The sequence below is a fragment of the Aptenodytes forsteri genome, unplaced genomic scaffold (assembly GCF_000699145.1).
Source record: "Aptenodytes forsteri isolate BGI_AS27 unplaced genomic scaffold, ASM69914v1 Scaffold190, whole genome shotgun sequence".
NCBI classification, from domain to species: Eukaryota; Metazoa; Chordata; class Aves; order Sphenisciformes; family Spheniscidae; genus Aptenodytes; species Aptenodytes forsteri.
The window spans coordinates 960,171-978,383 of record NW_008794597.1 but is presented as its reverse complement, the minus strand read 5'-3'; the positions used below and the strand labels follow the sequence as shown (position 1 = coordinate 978,383).

The window sequence follows — 18,213 nt, the reverse complement described above, 5'->3', positions numbered from 1 at the left end:
TTTTTAATGTTCTCAGCTACACAAATATATTAGAAATAGAGCCAAAAAAAATCACTATTGTATGTTATCAACTATTAGGGTGATATTCTTTGCTATTACAGCTGTGTGCTTGGTGTCTGTGCACAGTACTTCTGTACGAATGTAGGGAAGTCAGGGAAACTTGGTTTTTTCGCTAAAAAGTATATATATGCATCAAGTAAGGCTAAAGGTCTGCCTTTAAGTCTGTAAAGCTTTCATTTCACTTGCCAATACCTGGCCATTTACAAATGGTAACTTGGTAACCATTGCAGCACCACATTCTCTTATTTTGGAAAAGCTGCTGATATATTTGCCTTTTATGCCACTTCATTTTGCCTGCACCTGTCCTAGTCACTCAAAGGTGGTTTTTTTCCTTGTCGTTTTTTGATCTAAAATAATATATGTATATACATATATATAGCAAATAGGAAAGCAGGTATGTAAAGTGTAGGTTATGAATAGTATAATTATGAATCACAGTAAAATTAGTCAGCTTTTTTTAGTCCTCAAAGCCTTTGACTTCTTGAAAGTATTGTGAAAAGGTGCATATGCCATTATCATTACATGCTGTTTTTCTGCATTTCATAAATTAGTAAAAGAGGAGATTGCTTTAGAGCCAGGACAATGTTATATTCCTTTGTACACATTTCTGTATAAAGAGAGTAAGCATATGAATGAAACAGGTGAAGCAAATAAGCTACTGCATCTATGGGAGAAAATGGGTGAAATCTATTCTGAGTCATAGTTAAACCAGTTGAAATAAAATAGACCTACAGTTACTGGGAGATTGCTCTGCAACTCACACGAGAGGCAAAAGAAGGTGAGCATGTGCTGGATGAGAGGGATCCCTTATTGACACCCTATAGGCATGGAAAATTAGGATTAACCAATAGAGAAATGTTAAAACAATCTGCAAGGAAAAAAAGGAATGTTTAGAACATGATTTAAGCAACTGAGCAAATAAAAAAATACTTTTTCAGAGTCATTCTGCAAATCTCAGCAGGGAATGGTCCTTTTACTGTTTTAAAAAAGATCATACCTGGAGAGGTGATGGTGTAGTGCCAAAGCGTTGAGGGACTTTCTCCAAAGGTGTTCAGCAGCTGCTCAACTGTGTAACTGGAATACGCAAGCACTATTGGAAAATGAAGTCAGGTATTTAAAAAGAGAGTAAAATAAAGTGGAAGAACTCCTGAGTTCTTCACTTGGGAGACTTCCAGAGACGAGGAGCTGCAGGATACACTTACTTACAGAGAGTGGTGCCGGGGTAGTAAGAGAAGGAGGGAGCAGACACAAAAGCTACGTGGGAGAGGTGAAGCTGGTTCTGGAAAGATTGACGTGAATGACCAAGAGGTACAAAGTGAAATGTTTCATTGTGTTTCATCTGGTAGTGTAAAAACTTAAAGAATTTTTTTTGACTCTTAGGAAGGATGTACCAGTACCAATGACAATAAATTTCACATAGAATTGCCACTTATTATGCACAATCCCCTAATCTCATACTGTGCAGTGCTTTGCTTTTTTTCTCCTTTATGTAATAAGTGTCCTTATTCAGGAATAGAATTGATTTTATAGGAGAAAAAAAAATATCATGAAGCCCTTAAGTTAAACTTTTAGTAGACATTAAAAGACTTTGTTAAAATGTAATGTTAAAAATAAAATGTCCCATTAGAGTGAATGTATTAATAATTAAAAGACAATAAAAATGAAAACATGCTAATATCGCAATCATCTGGAAAATCTACAGCCTTGGTCCTGAGTATGAATGTGCATGTGAAGTCCCCTTAGCCCTAGGCGCGCTCAGGCACAGGAGCTTACAGGCAAATCCCAGCAAAAATATCAGAGTCTCAGTCCTTAGTGGGAACAAGATGCTGTCCCTGTGTCACAAATGCCTTTCTGCCCCTCTCTCTGGCTCTGATCAGGAAATTCCTTGTTAGTCAATTGGTCTGTTCTTGTTTTAATGATTCGGAGCTACTACAGCGTGATGAAAAAAATATCTCTATTAGAGAAAAATAAAAGTTTCCTCCTTTGTTATCAATTGTGAAGACTCTGAGTATGAATGAGGTTTGGAGAAAGGAGAGACAGGGCTGGGCCTTGGCTTTTATAGCCAGAAAATCCTCATACCTCTTCCAAGTGACACTGCAAGGCTTTCCACTTTGAAAGCCTAAAAGGAAAAATGGTGTTTAATCCTCATGGAGGTGAGGGAGGGGATGAAGAAAGAAAACTTGAGCTTTCCTCCTCCTTCCCCCCTCCTCATCTTGGTCTGAATCTCTTAGAAAAGGAGAGAACTCAATTTGGTGAAACAACTCATTTGGAATATCAATTATCCATCAAAGAGACATCCTGGACTTACTGAGCTGTCAGGAGGCTTGTCACTGCTACATGCAAGCCTTCAGAAGTTACATCTAAGGAGGGAAGATGTTGTTAGAAATCTTTCCCTGTATGACACACTGTCTCTATTTCTTGCTAAAACAACTCTTAATTAGTTCTTCTTTTTCTTCTTCCTCTTTTTCTTCCTTTTTTTTTTTTAAATATGCAGCACCAGGGAAAAATTGGAGTTAAGTTTAATGTTGGAACTGATGACATCTCTATTGAAGAGATCAACGCAATCATTAATGATGGAAAATACCATGTAGTACGTTTCACAAGAAGTGGTGGCAATGCCACGTTACAGGTGGACAACTGGCCAGTTATTGAACGTTACCCAGCAGGTAAGGGCTTACACAAACGCTTGTGAGTAAGAGGGTTGGGGATGCGTGGGGTTTGGCTCATTTTGCTTCTCTTCTAATACGACGTCAGCTCCTTCACAGTGTTTTAGCAGCTAATTAAGTAGTTAAAGAGTCCTGAGCAATGTGCAGTTTATGATGATGGCATTTCCTAAGTGAGTTAAAAGCACAAATTCAAGTTATTACTGGAATGGAAACATACAGTTATAAAGGCATGAAATAGTGGTTTTGTTTCTTGTTTTTATTTGTTTTTACTGGATTATTGTTTTAGGGGAAAAAAAGGCTTTGACAAAAGCTACACAATAAAGTGACTTCCAAATCGATCTTCAAGTGATGGGGTAAAACATTTACCGAGGAAAAGGTTGTCTGTGTTATTTTAATTACAAGTTGTTATTAAGGCAGTCTGAAGCTTATAGATTTAGCAGAAGTGTTCCAACAGGCATAAATCAAAAGGTGTATCAGTTATTTGTTGTACAACCAACCAACCAAATTAAGATGCCTTAATTTTAAATGCAAACTACGGGATATTACTTATGCAAGTGATGCTGGTTACTTGAACAGGACCGCTCGTGTGAATATAGAGTTGCCTTGATTGGGCCCATATTTAATTTTATGCAAATGCCATGCACTGAAGATTACTGTGTTACTAATTTTATTCATTTTTAAAGGCAACAGGTTTTTCAGATACGCAATCCCTTTCTTATTGAATAGGACTACTGAGCCGTTAATGGTAACTTACAAATCTGCATGTTATCTGTTAACAGTTGGTGTGTGTGTTTATATTACTAAACAAAAGGCAGCAAATCCAGACATGTAAGTGAAAGGTATTCTGGTTTGCATATTTGCTATTACATAAATGATAGTTCTGGTTTATCTGTTTAAAAGTAGAAAATTCTTCATTTTGGGGGTGGAGTGGGACGGGAGGGTATGTTTTGCTAATAAGGAATGTATAAGCCATTCCCTGTACTAATTACTAGTATTTAGGGTTTGGGTTTTTTTAGTTGGTGTTTGAGTTGTAGTCCAGCTGTTCGTGTGACTTTTTAAAAAATAAAAATAATAATAAAAAAAAAAATTTCCACAGGTGAAGTACTCACCCTTCATATCATTTCTTGGAAATAATTTAGAATTTAAAACAAAAATGAAAGTATGCATCAAAAATGAAATTATGTGTAGCAGGAGTTGTTAAAAAAAGTCCTGTGTGCTAACATGTTATGAATGAGTGACAGTTCTGGCAGTTAGAAACAATTAATGCCTTTAGGTTAGACACATCTCTGAGAGGTGATAAACTCTTGAGGGAAGGGGGGATACAGAATGAAATATGTCCTGTGATCTTTCAGATATTCCGGTTTCCCCCTTACCTTCCTTGTTTTCCAACTTTTACAGTTTGGTAAATTGTAGCTGAAATAAGATGGTGGAAGCCGGGGAGGGTTGTGTCTTAATTTTTGTTCAGAACCTATGTAGCAGAAAGGAAAAAAAAAAAATAGGTTTGGGGTTTTTCCGTTTTGTTTTGTTTCTTTTGGTTTTTACCTAAATGATGAGCATGAAAATATTTTTGTTTTTCTTCTCTGTTCTGTTTCTTCATGAAAATACAAAGTGGCAACAACAAGGATGAACTGCAGTTGAGTTCTGAAGATGGTGGCACACAGAATTTGTTTATACTGAACATAGATCAGTTTAGAAAATAGAGTGATTTCCTTGTGATGGGATTAGTGGAGTGGAAGGAGGTTGGATGTTTTCTCTGAAAAAGGAAAAAAAAATTAGAGCTTCTTGAGCTTCTTCTAGCAATCCATGCGCAAGCTGCATTCAAAGGCATTTTCAGTTGCTTCATCAGCCAAGGTACAGAATCCTTTGGCTTGCTTTACTGCTGAATCTTCCAAGACTGCTGTTGGCCTTTAATTTTCTTTGCCTTTCCCATAGTAATATTTTATGGCTCCTGTATGACATAGCATCATTTTTGAAATCCATCCTCCCCCTTTTCACCTTCCATCTCTTCTCCCTTCCCAGCACGAGAGCACCTAGCCATACCTTTCTGTTATGTTTCCATGCTGCTCCATCAGGTTTGGCACTCTTCATTTAAACCCTTTTTAAACATTAGTTTCCCTACAGGCTGCTATTGATGTACCTTTTAGAAAAGACACACGCTTGTCCTGAAAACTGTGCTGCCTTTGAGCAAGGTTGATGCTGGTCTGAAAATATTAATGGCAGCATGTTCAAAGCTATCACTGTCATTCCAGTTCTGAAAGTAGTATTTCTAAAAGTGACATCATAAAGATATCTGACTACAGTTTGACAAATGCTGCTGCATCCAATTTAGATGTTCTTCTGCTGTTGTTGTTTTAGGGACCGACAGTAGTACCTGGCAGTAGTGGTTAACCAGCTAACTTGCTCTTTGCTCATGTTTTGGATGGAGGACATGTTGCAGTTGTACAATATGGACCAAATTTGATCCTGTTTGCATGAATGAGGGCTCACTGGCTTTCATTTCAGTGCTAGAGAGAATATTCTTTTTTGCTTTGTGCCTGTTTTCTGAATTGGTTCTTTCTGCGTAATTTCTAATCGTGCCTGCACCACTGTACGTAAGCACAGACTTCTCTCTCCTACTTCTTTTTTTTAATTAAGAATAGAAATAAGATTAGCAGCTTAATTAGTAAGTTTGCTATTCTTAAATATGCTGGATTTCCTTTTTAAAAAAATAAAATTATAAAAAAAAATCAGTTAGTTGCCTAAAGCATACCAACTGATCAACTCTCCTTTCTTTACAAGGAAAGATTATACCCTGAATTACACTTCTTGTTGGAGTGTCTGACTACAAGACGTTGCTTGTTTGTGATCAGCGTCTCAAAATATTGGGTGAAGATTTTCTGAGAGGAGTTTCTGGTCAGAGGCTCAGGATTTTCCAATTTCACTGCCTGTGTAGCCTTCATACAGCCCCATCTAACTGCTGTAGATAATGGCAGCCAAGGCCCGATAACAGTCAGTGTTGCATCAATTGCTAGGAGGATGCTGTGGGCACCCCTGTTGATATTCAAAGCGAGCAACTTCTGAAAAAGAGCTGTGGCCCTGATCGCCACGAGTCTGTGTGGGATTTGTAGGGAGTCTGAACTCAGTCCTGGCTCTCAGGAGCTGCCCGGAGTTTAGTGCTCTTGCAAAGGGTTTTTTAGCTGGTGTAGCACACATGATTCTCTAATATTGCTTTATGAGCAGTCAGAGAGGTAGACACCTTGCGAAAACTATCATATGGCAATGCTCCATAGGGCTTCCATGGTTGCTTTGTGTGTTTTATCCTAGAGCTGCATAAGATGCAGAAATGACCCTGGAAGATGAGTAGGATCTAGCATGTTTCTCTTGTACATCATTCTCCATCCCACTAGACTCGAGTGTTTATGTTTTCTCTGGGCCAGTGCACCTTCAGTTTGTGTCTGAGTAGATGTGAAATGAGCGCGCTGTAAAACAAAAAGAGGTGGGGGTGGCCAGTGGTAGAGGATGATTATCCTTGTAAAGGTGGCTGGTTGCTTTTTGGAGTATAGTGGGGAAAAATGTATTTTAGTCCTAGACAAATGAGAAGATTTCAGTGTCCTGAAGTGGCTGGGTGGTTTTCAGAAACAGAGGTTTACATTTATGTACGTATGCTCTTCCAGACTCCCATCAAAGCCTTTTTTTTTTTTTTACTTCAAAGTTTCTCTCTTGCCATTTCTCAGAGTGCAGTGCTAGAGCTATGAGGATGCACACTTCAATTTCTGCCCTTTATTAAATGTTTGTCCTGTTTTCCCACTTCCTCATTGTGTCAGTGGCTGGTGGGTAGCTCTATGATTGAGAATGGCATATTGTATTTTTTTGATAGCTGACTAAGGTGCCCAGATCTGTACTGGATTTGCATATTCCATCTTTCTTAACTAAATTCAATGTTATGTCTCTTTACTGAATGATTACCATCCCTCTGCACCTTCCCAGAGAACTTCAATATTTCACCTCGGCCTCTTTTTCAGATAGTGATTTCCCATTAAGTTATCTGGATGCAGCCTAATTTCCAATCATATTAAACAGGAATGAGAAAACTGCTGACTGTGCAGCCAGAGTTCCTAATCAATAGACTAACCCCGTTTTCCATGAAGATCCTTTCTACTCCTTATGGCTTATCTTGTTTGCTTCACAGCTCAGTTTTAATTGCCCTTCCCGACTGGCTGGCCGCTGTTGCGGCAATGGGACTGCACCACAGTAGCAGCTCCAGCTACTACTGTGAACAGGCTGCTCTTGTAACTTCGGTTAGGTAATAGTTCTACACTGAAATGTAGATTTGCTAAGAATGCATTTATGGTAGGAAACCAAAGGGCTTGTTAATTTGGGTCAAACTGAACTAAAAATTATGGCCAAAGGAAAACCAAAATAATAGGAAACTAGTTTTAGTAATGTCAAAATATTAATTTCAGTATTTTCTAAATAAAATGTTCTGACTTTTCATGTCAAGGTTGCCCAGTGTTTATAGGGGATTTAGGTAATCTGAGAACAAAGCATTTCATTTAATTTGAAACAACCTTTTCCCTTACCTGAGAAAGAAAATCTGTTTCAAAAAATTTTTTTTAAGAAGAAGGGGGGGGGGGGGGGAATCTTTCTCACAGCAGTGCTAATAACCATTTCTATTTAACAAGAAAAACAATTTTCTCAATTTTCTGATTTTCCTTCCTTAGTAGTGAAGGGTGTGCATTTTACCAGTCTGGGAAAGTATATTGAAACAATCTAGGTGACTTTCTAAAGCCACAATAATCACCATTTATTGTGAAGGATTTTCAGAATCACTTTTCTGTGAGTAACTCTACACTTTCTGCAGTCAGAGGAAGTTTGCCCAATGCTGATTCTTTTAAAAAAAACATGGTGCGACCAATCATTTTACCAGCAGGAACCTACTCTTCAGGACTTCTATCATAAATCAGACTGATGCAGACTTTTCTGGATATAAGATGATCTGTTCGATATTGGTCATCTGGTCTATGGGTTTAAAGCTGTTCAGACTGCTGGGAATACTTAGCAGTTCCCGGGACGCTGCAGCAGTCTGGAAGATACAGTCTGATGTAGGCAAATATCTAAAACGAAGCCTTCCCAGTCATCCCTGGATCTCTGGTCAGCCTTAGAGCAGCTGTCCTCATGTACCCCATGAGTCAGCAGATGTTGTCAGGGATGTGTCTGACAGACCTAGATCTGACAGCACAAGCATCTCGCATACGTTGTTCACACACAAGAGATTGTCCAAAACACTGCCAGACTACTGGAGCAGATGTATCGCTGTGACTGGGGAGTATAAATTACAATCGAGCATACACACCAAAGAACCACCTGTGTGAGAGTCCATGTATGTTGGCAGAAGATCAAACCACAGGCTGACATTATGGTTAGTGCCAAGTGCCTCTGCGATATGGCAACTGGCAGCTGAAGCTCTTAGGACTTTGGTATAATACAGAATAATTCTGTTCTGGTTTTTGGTTTTGTTTTTTTGCTTTATCACATAAGGTTAAATATCTGGGAGCGCACATGTTGCCTTAGGGACTTTCTCTGGATCTGTGGGCTAAAGGCTGTTATTACAGAACATCCAAGGGCTAGGGGAAGGGGGCACCTCATTTAAATGCTTCTCTTGGTCCCTGTATTCTGGAAAATAGACAAAGTGTCTGCCATCTTTTCATGGGATACACCTGACTTTAAGATAAATGCTATGAGTCAGCTATTACCATGTATCCTAGTTAGGGTAAGTGCTATCCATTTGTCTTGGTTTTGTGTGTTCAGATTGACCATAAAATTAACAGGAGACATTTGTGTCGGTACATTTGTTTCTCCGGAATGGATTAGTATTTCCCAAGCAATCCATGTAGGTGTCTAACATGCATGCCATTGGCTTAGAAATACCTCCCAAATTCAAGCCCCTACAGCCACTTCTGAAGAGAATCAAAGATCTGTTTCTCAGGCATAAGTGTGGTGGCCAGGAGAGATCTCGAACTCTTTCACAAACATATCTTCAAATATTTTTATAAAATCGACAGACAGCCTGTTATCACCACATCCATGCAAAATTATAATGGTCAAGGTGAGGTAGGAACCTAACAAGTAAATGGTCACTCAGTATTTGCCTTGCCTCGCATTTGCCATGGGGTAGTTTTTTAAACCTCTCTGGCTACTGCTGTTAGGACATGGGACTTTCAGGGTGTCTTCCATGCTGAAACAATATAAGCCTTCTGACTCCTATTTATTTATTTATTCATCTGTCCAGCAACACATCGTCTTTACCTTTTTTCTCACCTGCTTCCTTCTTTGGATAAAAGAATACATCTTGGTTCTCTCTGATGTGCTTTCCTTTGCTACGGTAAGAGTTTTGACACTCCTACAGTCAGATCTGTCACCTTGATAAGCCAATCCCGATGGTGGACATAGAGGATATGAAGAACGCTCTCTTCTAATGAGCTGCGAAGCTCGCAGGCTTGGAGCGGTCTCTCATTACTTGGTGGGGGCAATGCTCCCAAAGACAAAATAAAGACTACCTTTCTGCCCAGGAGGGAAATGCAGTGGAAAATACTTAAGTTTTGTTCAAAGCAATTAAGCTTCTGTGAAACAGATACTGCCCAATGTCTCCTGTTTTGTATGTAATTTTCCTGCTGTGAGAAACTAGCAGTGCCAATGAAACAAGGACATCTCATAATTCTTTACTTCCCCTGGAGATAAGAGTGTTTGGAAAGAACAGGAGGACTTCTCAGGAACTCTCCATCTGGGAATATGTAGCAGATGAATTATACAGTGCAAGTGAACACTTTATGTATAAATTTATGCCATATGTATAAAATCAGGCTATAGATGTGGGTCTAAAATATTTAGTCCATGGAATTAGTAAGAGGATAAGGGGAAAAATAGCAGCTAAGCTAGTTCCTTGGTTACCAAGTAATGTCTCATCCTCCCAGATTTGGAAAGCAAGACTCACCAATGTTCTTTACAGCCTTTCATGTGTCCATGGAGTCACTGGGGTTCTGTTTATGCCAAGGTCTCCATCTGGGAATGTCTGCTGGTAACTATTATAGTTAAACCTACTCTGGTTTGATAGGAGATAATGGGGCATAAATATGAATGAGTTAACATACTTTTTTTTTTATTTGACCAAGTTCCATACGTGAAAACATTCAGGAAGAAATTACATAACCTTGGTGGTAAAGGCAAAGTTCTTTCATGGATCAGACCCTGCCTTAGGGAGAACAGAGGCACAGATTCCCACCTAATGAAAATCAACAGAGTAAATCCATAGATTTTTCAATTGAAGTATGATCATTTAAACCTTAAGTTTATATATTTATTAACATTGATTTTTTTAAAAAATAATTTTAAAGAGTTAGAAATCATACATCCTGGCTGCGCTAGAGAAGATTTCAACATAATTGACAAAGATTAGTGAATGAAGAATTAAAAAAACAATGTATGCTTCCTTTGACAGGCAATGAAAAAACAAAATGAAAAAATGAAAAATGAAAGGTATTTAAAGAACAACAAAAAGATATTTTAAAACAGAAGCATTTTAAAAACCTGAAATTTTACATTTCTAAAATTTAAAAATGAAAAATTGTGTTATTTTCTATTTATTTGCATTTTTTCTAGAGTGAGAGGTTTTGTAAAAACTTCATTCTCTTAAACAATTTCTTAATCTTATATAACGATCAAAGTATTTTTTCATTCTTGTCCCAAAGTTAAAAAAAAAACTTGCTATGTTGAATAGGCATTGTAACAGTAAAAGAAAAGTTGATATATGAAACATAATGCACACAGGTGAGATAATTTGAATTTTTATAGAAAATATTTTGATTTAATTGCACTGGCTCAAGAAAAAGGGTTAATGCTGTAGACAGCTCATGGATTATTTTCATTAGCAGTCAAAAAAAGTAAGATCTGAGAATGTTTAGAATGCTAAAGAAAATATCAATGGAACTGTATTTAAATCAATGGTCCACTTCCGAATTATAAAGAAAATATCAATGGAACTGTATTTAAATCAATGGTCCACTTCCCCTCTAAAGGATTAGTGGTGGCGTTTTTTAATTTTTTTTTCCCATTTCTTTTTTTCCTATCTGTATTTAAAAGTTATGTTAGTGATAGAAGAGCTTAAGAAATGAGAAAGAAAAATGTACTGGGTCAAGTCTGCTTCTTCGCATAAATTGCTTCTCCGAGAGGCTAACTTAGGAGAGAACTCCTGCGCTTAGATATTTTCTTTCAGTTCCAGTCCAAACGCTTTCCAGTTCATCCCACTTTGTTCTTGTATGTCTTTTCACAAAATAGTTTTCTCATTTCTCTGCTCATCATAATAGCCTTTCTTTTGATGCTTTTTTGTTTTAAATTAGTTTTTCAAAAGCACAGGTGGCTGGAAATGGACAATGCTGACAACACTAGGACCTGGTGTAAAAAGGTATGAAGACATTAATGCTGAAAGTCATCTCCACTGATGCATTCTAAGATCTTATTTTCCCTTTTCATGCATCAAAACCGGATGGCTCAATATCATTCTGCAGCTGACTAATATAGCCATTGAACATCCCTCATGAATTCTCTCTCATAATATCCCAGTTTATTACAAAAAATAGTGACTAGTCCTACATCTTAAGTGTGTGACCTGCACTTTGTAGTATAAGATTTAGTGTCACTTCTATTAACTCAGAAGGGCTCAGTTCCTTTTGGCTGATATCTGCAGCCTCTTCAGAGTTACCAATATGTCTAGCTTTATGTCATATGCAGATTTCATTGTGTGGTCGACATTTTATATGGAGATCAGTGAAGAAAATACCAAAGATGATTGGTCCCGGAACTCATCTTGGGTACTTTCTTAGGAGTTCCACCCTGGTAGTTTTCCTGTGGGAAAACCATTGATTTTCCTTGCATACCTGCAGTGGCCTCAGTGGTAGCTCCTATGGCATAGTCTAACACAGTTTCGGAATTCACCATGATATTCATCTTGTCATCATTGACTTGACGTAGAACTCATCACGTTAGTTTATTATACTTGCTTGACTTAAGCACATGTAGATCTTCCAGCCATTCAACTAGATGGCATCAGCTCTCCAAAATACTTGGAGAGCTTCAATAGGTCTGACTGACCTGCTGTCTCTTGAGGATTTTAGTTTTCAAATATGGGGGATATAGTGAGGAACAATGAGGGCTAGAATATGATATAGTTGGCACATCGGCAGGTCTGAATGCAACCAGTAGTGACTTTATCATCTGTGTGAATGATTCACCAAGAAGCTGAAGAAGACACCTTAATGAAGTGGAAGTATTATTAGGGAGAAGACGACTCCAGTGCACTAGCTAGTTCCTGGAAGGGGCTTGCATCCTGGGAAGACAGGCACCTTGAGTGTGACCTAAAACAAGCAGCCCTTGTATTCAGAAGCCTGTCAGTAGATACAGAAGCAGGATATCAGACTGTGGTCTCGACATGACAGAGAGGAAGAAGGAGAGGAGAAATTCCTTGTTCAGTGCTATCCCTTGTTGTCTTTTTTATTCAGCTCTTTACTGTACAATTTTTATATTCCTCTATGTTTTCCACAGTTAATCAATGATTTGCTACATGGCATCATATCAAATGCTTTACTGAAATCCAGATAAATTAGATATACTTCATTTCCTTCATCTAGAAAATCAGTTAACTTATCAAATACAGCTATTAGATTAGTCTAACATGATTTGGTAAAGTTTTGCATGTTATCTCATTTTCCAATCACTTCCACGTCTTTAATTCTTTCCTTTTCAATTTGTTCTAAAGCACTGTGTATGGCTAAGGTCAGACTAAATAGTTTGACTGGATGACTTTTTTTCCCCTTCTTGTATAAAGCTATTACATTTTCTGTTCTCTAATACAAGTAGCATGCCCCGTTGGATAGCTGTATTTAAAAACTCCTGGCTTCTTATTTCTAAGTTCTGGGGTAAAGATCATCTTCCTCGCCTTCTGACCCCACAAGTTCATGAATATGTACGTTGCTTTCTTCCGAGCTGTGGAGATCTACGTTTTCATAGACACATTCCTGTTAGTCGATCCAGTCTGCTCCCTTGGATCATCATTGACCTTACTAAAAAGTGACTCCCCTTCTTTCCATGATCTCTTTTTATTTACAGCACTTGAGAACCTCTGGCTTTTAAATTTATTTTACTTTCTTTGAAAGGCCCTTTTAGCTTGAGTTTTGGCAACTTTACTTGTATGTATATTTCTGTTTCTAATTCTGAAAGTTACTGCTTTCTTTGCTGAGCAAGTCTGGGTTTTTTGCCTCCTATAATATAGTCTATGATAGTGTAGTTACTCAGCCTAATAGGCTTGTATATTTTTAACCTTGTACATTTTTAACCTTGCAAGTCCAAATATATGTTTGTTGTTTGTTTGTTTTAATGTTTTTCCCTAAGGAATTTCCAAGTGTCCTTCCTGGCTGAGTCCAGCCCCTCAGACTGATTACACAATCTGGTTTCCTTCACATTATCAAATTTTGTTCTTTTGAAATCAAGAATCTGATTTACAGAATTATTTTTAGTTGTCCTTGTATTAATTTGAGTCAACTCATGATCACTCAATCAAAAAATGTTTCCTACAATTAACTTTTCTATGCTGTTTCCATTATTTATCCAAAGTGAAGTTAAAATAGCATTGTTTTTTGTTTGTTTCAACTGGAAAAAATCTTCAGTGAGTATTATTGGAAATTGATATCTACCTGTATTCATACAACTATGTTCAGTTATAATATGACTAAAAAAAGGCATTACAGAAGTATATAAAATAATGGACTAGAGAATTTAAAAATAAGACAAGTATGTCTGTGAAACTCACTTCAGCAAGTTCTCTAGAGTATAGTATGATGCAAGAAACTAATTTAACAGGATCAAAATAGATTAATTTTTAATCTTAGTTACTGAGCCACAAACCAGCAGTTAAGTGATGGATGTAACTAGGCCAGCATGCTACCTTGCCTTTGTCAACATGTAACTGCACAACTGATTTCTTGCATCTTTTTCTGATTCATACAGCTCTGACTACTCTTTGGCTATGATTTAAATGTATTTTTCAGCATGTATCTAGGTCTCACTTTCAGTATAATTTTATTGTTCATGTGCAAGATTGATGCTAACAAAAATGGTGATTTATTTTCCTATTCTCTTTGGGTGAAACTCTGTTACAGCTTATCCAATGTCAATGAATTTTTTTTTTTTTCAAAATACTCCTGCTCTTTGAGAGATTATGAAATTGTTCTCTCCTGCTGTCATCTTTAAAGAGCCTAGGTGATACCCAAACAAGACACTACAGTAAGTCTCTTTTCAAAAAGTCGTTTCAGAAAAGTTTCCCAAATCAGCTTTTTAATTTGACAGCTTATCAGGTTTTTCTGTCAGATAATGCTATATAATAATGCTTCTCTAAGTCTGCAGACAGATTTTCTTTTTTTTCCTTTATTTTTCATCTTGGATATCCTGGTGAAATACAAAGGCTCATCCCTTCTTAGAGATAGATCCTGTAATTAAATTCAGATCTTGATAAAATGTGTGGCACGGTTGTCATTACTTGATCGCAGAAGGTATAACACCTTTCAGTTAAATACAGCAAGATGGCACAGTGCATCTAGTTTAGAAGGAGAAAGAAAATGTCAAATGAGCAGTGATTGATAAAGAGGTGTTCTAAAATACTGAAATAAACAGATATCTGCTCTTTTTGTGTCTTGTGGCAAAGGATGGTGCCCATACCTGCTTACCATAATTAGGTACAAGGTGATATGGAAATGGAATTTCTGAAGAATACCACAAGCTGCGGGGACTCAAGTTAGAGGAAGAAAGTGGGAGTGAAAACAGATCTCAGAATGAGATGTGGCAAATCTGTCACAGCTGGTCACATTCACCTCTTCAGGAAGGCCATTATCTATTAACAATCCCAGTAAAAGCCATATCACAAAAGACGAAACATTGCCACTATGTAGGGATTCTTTTGCACATTTTTATTTGGTTTGACATACGTTTTCCATGTAACCTGCAGTATCACAACTTATCCAATGTAGTAGGATAAGTTAAAAGTGAAGGATTAATGTGTCGATGGTTAAAAAGAAAATGATTCAATCGAAGTCTTTACCAAGGAATTTTAGCTACTCAATAGCTTCTTTAACAATACAATGCTGATATCTGTGATAGAATCAATGTCTTAAAAGATATTTGTCATTATTCTTTTCTTTCCCGGTAGCAGGACCATGTTGTCAATGCAAAGTTTTGAACACCAGATTCCTCTATTTCTCTTTCCTTTCAGCCTGCCCTCTAACAGGTTCATAGCTGCCTCGCTCAAAATTACACAGGACTTTATGTAATGTGTCACTCACTAAGCCAAACCAATACCCTCTGACTTCAGTAAAATTACTTTTGTGTAACACTTAAGTGAGTAAGTATCGTTATGGCTGTGACTGTGCCCCTCACCTTAGATGCCTTATTTGATGGGCATACACATGCGTTTGCTCTAAGACTGCCATTAATGCTCCCGGTGGCTGATAGAGCATGCAAGAGAAGAGCATGATAGTGTACTTCTGCCGTCGGTTCCTTCTGCCATGCAGTTTGTTTCCATTAGCTTCTGGGGCAACCCTGAAGTCAGTCTGAAATGGGAGCCTTTCTCAGGACAGAACAAATCAATACGGTTTTGAGCCTTCCAACCAGACAATCTATCATATGGAAAACAAAATTAATTTCTCTGCAGTGCTATTGTGTTTTAGGTGCTCTCGGAAGATGAGGTATTTTTTTATTTGGGGCACATTTGTGCATGTGTCCCCAGATGTATTTTACTGGTGTTGTGAGGTGTGACAGCAGAATAGTACTTTATGTCTTCAGGATAAGAACTTCCATTAAACTAACTAATTCAGAAGCAGTCACTATAACTCATATTGCAGCAGGGAAAATGGCAACCTGCTCTGTCCTAGGTATATTTTCAAGAGACTGAACCGCGTTAACCAGGTATCCGGGAGGATACAAGTCATTGCTGTCTCGAACGTATGGGTATGTACATGCTTTAGACTCTCTTTCTCCCTTTTGTGTCATGTGAACACAGGAGAGAAGACGTACGCCCGTCTCTTCATCCTGCAGTATGGTTAGCTTTCTGCAGTCTTAAGCCCTGTTGGTTAAAAAAAAAGAAAACATCTTGAAACTGCAGCGTCCACGCTTTCAAAATAACTTTTTCTTTAATACTTTGGATTTGTGATTAATGGCAACTTGGTTGTAATCAATTCTACAGGACTGTTGCATTATATCATGCATTTAAAAGTAAGTTCAGAGTGTTCCAGGAGTGTTCAAAGAGTTATCTTGACCTAGGAAGGTGTAGCTAAACCAGAGGGTCTTTTCTGCAATCTATCCTACCTGTCAGAAAAAGACTGAAAAGCTTGTATGTTTTATATAACCTAGAACCCTTATGAGCTTCACAAGAGTCAGATTCTGTAGTATACACAATGTCAAATAAATTTGAAGTAGAAATTGGACAACCGTCGCTGTATCAGAAGCACAAAACATTGTGAACGACATCCTGATTTCAACACCTTACAAGCAGAAGTTAACTGAATTAAAGGCAGTGAAATTATGCTTTTACAAATTGGTTTAATTGAGATGCGAATGGTTTATTTTTCTCAGTGGACTATTTCTAAGGAGTTAAATGGCCTTTCTAGTGCAGCATTAAGTTTAGTGGACATTAAAAAACTGAATGAAACACAATGTTGTCAGGGTTAAGTATATATAAAGACAATTTTGATTTTCCTGTTTTACAGAACTGATGGGCATTAATAGACAACTGTTTAAAGTTACAGTTGCACAATAGGGAGAGAAGAATAAATATGCCCTTTTTGAAAGAACAAACGGTATTAAAAGTTTAACTGTAGCTGGGTATAGGCCTAAGTCTTGAAAATACACTCTCAATTTCAGAGCACAGCAATTGCCTCACAGCAATTTTCAACCAAAGGATTCTTGAGCATCTCACTTTAGGGTCCTAGTCCTGTAGTTCTCTCTCACGCAAATTCATGTGTGTGTTTGAACTAAAATACAAACTCAGGCTGAACTCTCTCACGCAAATTCATGTGTGTGTTTGTCTGAACTAAAATACAAACTCAGGCTGATGACAGTGCTATGGTTGCACCGTCAATTCCAAAAAGCTGTGGTAGGATAACGTACACGTGAAGGATATGGACAGAGAAGTTTCAGGCTCAGTTTCAGGGTTCCTCCTCCCCTTTTTAACTTTGCTGGTGCTCACAGGTATCCTGTGTGTATAAATCATCCTTTATGAGCCAAATTACCATCCACAGAGGTGCAGCACTGCAGTGTTCGGTGTTGCAGTGACTTTGGGGAGCCTGCATATCACAGCCACACATCTCATTGTCAGTCCCAAAGCTGATGGATGCTCTTCATAAAAGTGATGAGCAGTGAATATAGTTAACTTTTCATTAGTCAGCTTGAGCTAATAACCTCAATACTGCATACAACAAATAGTTATCAGTGAGGAGCATTCACGGACTGGAAACATGTCCAGTGGGGTTCTGTACTGGGCTCAAAAATATCTATTTATATCTATCTATATATCTTTTATAAGCGGCCTGGAAGTCTGCATAAAGTCATTGCTGATGATGTGTGACTGTTATAAAGACAAAAAAAGTGGTAAATAATAGTGAGGGCAGGGCAAATGTGGTGTGTGAACATAACTGCTTGGGAAGCCAGGAGGATTTAAAGAAAGTTGCAGAAAGCACTGCAGCAGTGCTAAATGCCAAGGTATGGGTCTAAGAGGAAGGAGTAAAAGTTATGGCAATGTAGACAATGTCCTGGAAATGTATAATTCTGAGAAGTCACTTGTTGGGGCCTTGTCTTCCCAGTTGCTCCATATGAAACATGTGATACTGTGACAAAGGAGTTTATGGAAATTGCTTTGTGGGCATAAAAGGCTAAAATGTAAGAATTGGGGAGGATTTTACCACCCTTTACAGCACTTTGAAACCAGCTCTGGAACAGGTATCAAAGTCTGTACCTGGGGTCTGTGGTTCTATGGGAAAAAAAAATTGGTGCGTGTGTAACAAGAGCCCAAAAGAGGTGCTATCTCAACTGATTTATAATGTCAAAAAGAAAACTATGCAGTGACTTGATTACAGTACTAAGTGCTTTCAGGGGGAGAAAACAGTAGATGCTTACAATGCTCTTTAGCTGTTCTAGAAAGCCATAACCAGAACTAAGAAATTCACGCGAGAAATAGAACACATGATTTCAACAGTGAGCCTTGGACTTCACTACTGAGAGATTTTCCTCTACTGTGTGTCATCACATTAGGAGATATTTTCCTGGAAGACCTGTTTGAGCCCATTATAGGTTATTAATTAACCAAAGAATAGTTTTATGGCTGAATACAGGATCAAGTGGGTCAATATTCATATCCTGTGATATGCAGATCAGATTATGCCTATGTCTATATTAGGAGTGTATTATCAATGTA

The 18,213-nt window shown here is 37.8% G+C and overlaps 1 protein-coding gene across 1 annotated transcript in view; it reads left to right on the top strand.

The window, feature by feature from the left end:
• LOC103893543 (neurexin-1) overlaps nucleotides 1-18,213 on the top strand; it is a 491,522-nt gene that overhangs the window by 358,285 nt on the left and 115,024 nt on the right. The window contains exon 12 of the mRNA XM_019470311.1: nucleotides 2,555-2,726. Within this exon, the coding sequence (XP_019325856.1) occupies nucleotides 2,555-2,726 (172 nt within the window). The remainder of the gene's footprint in view (nucleotides 1-2,554; nucleotides 2,727-18,213) is intronic.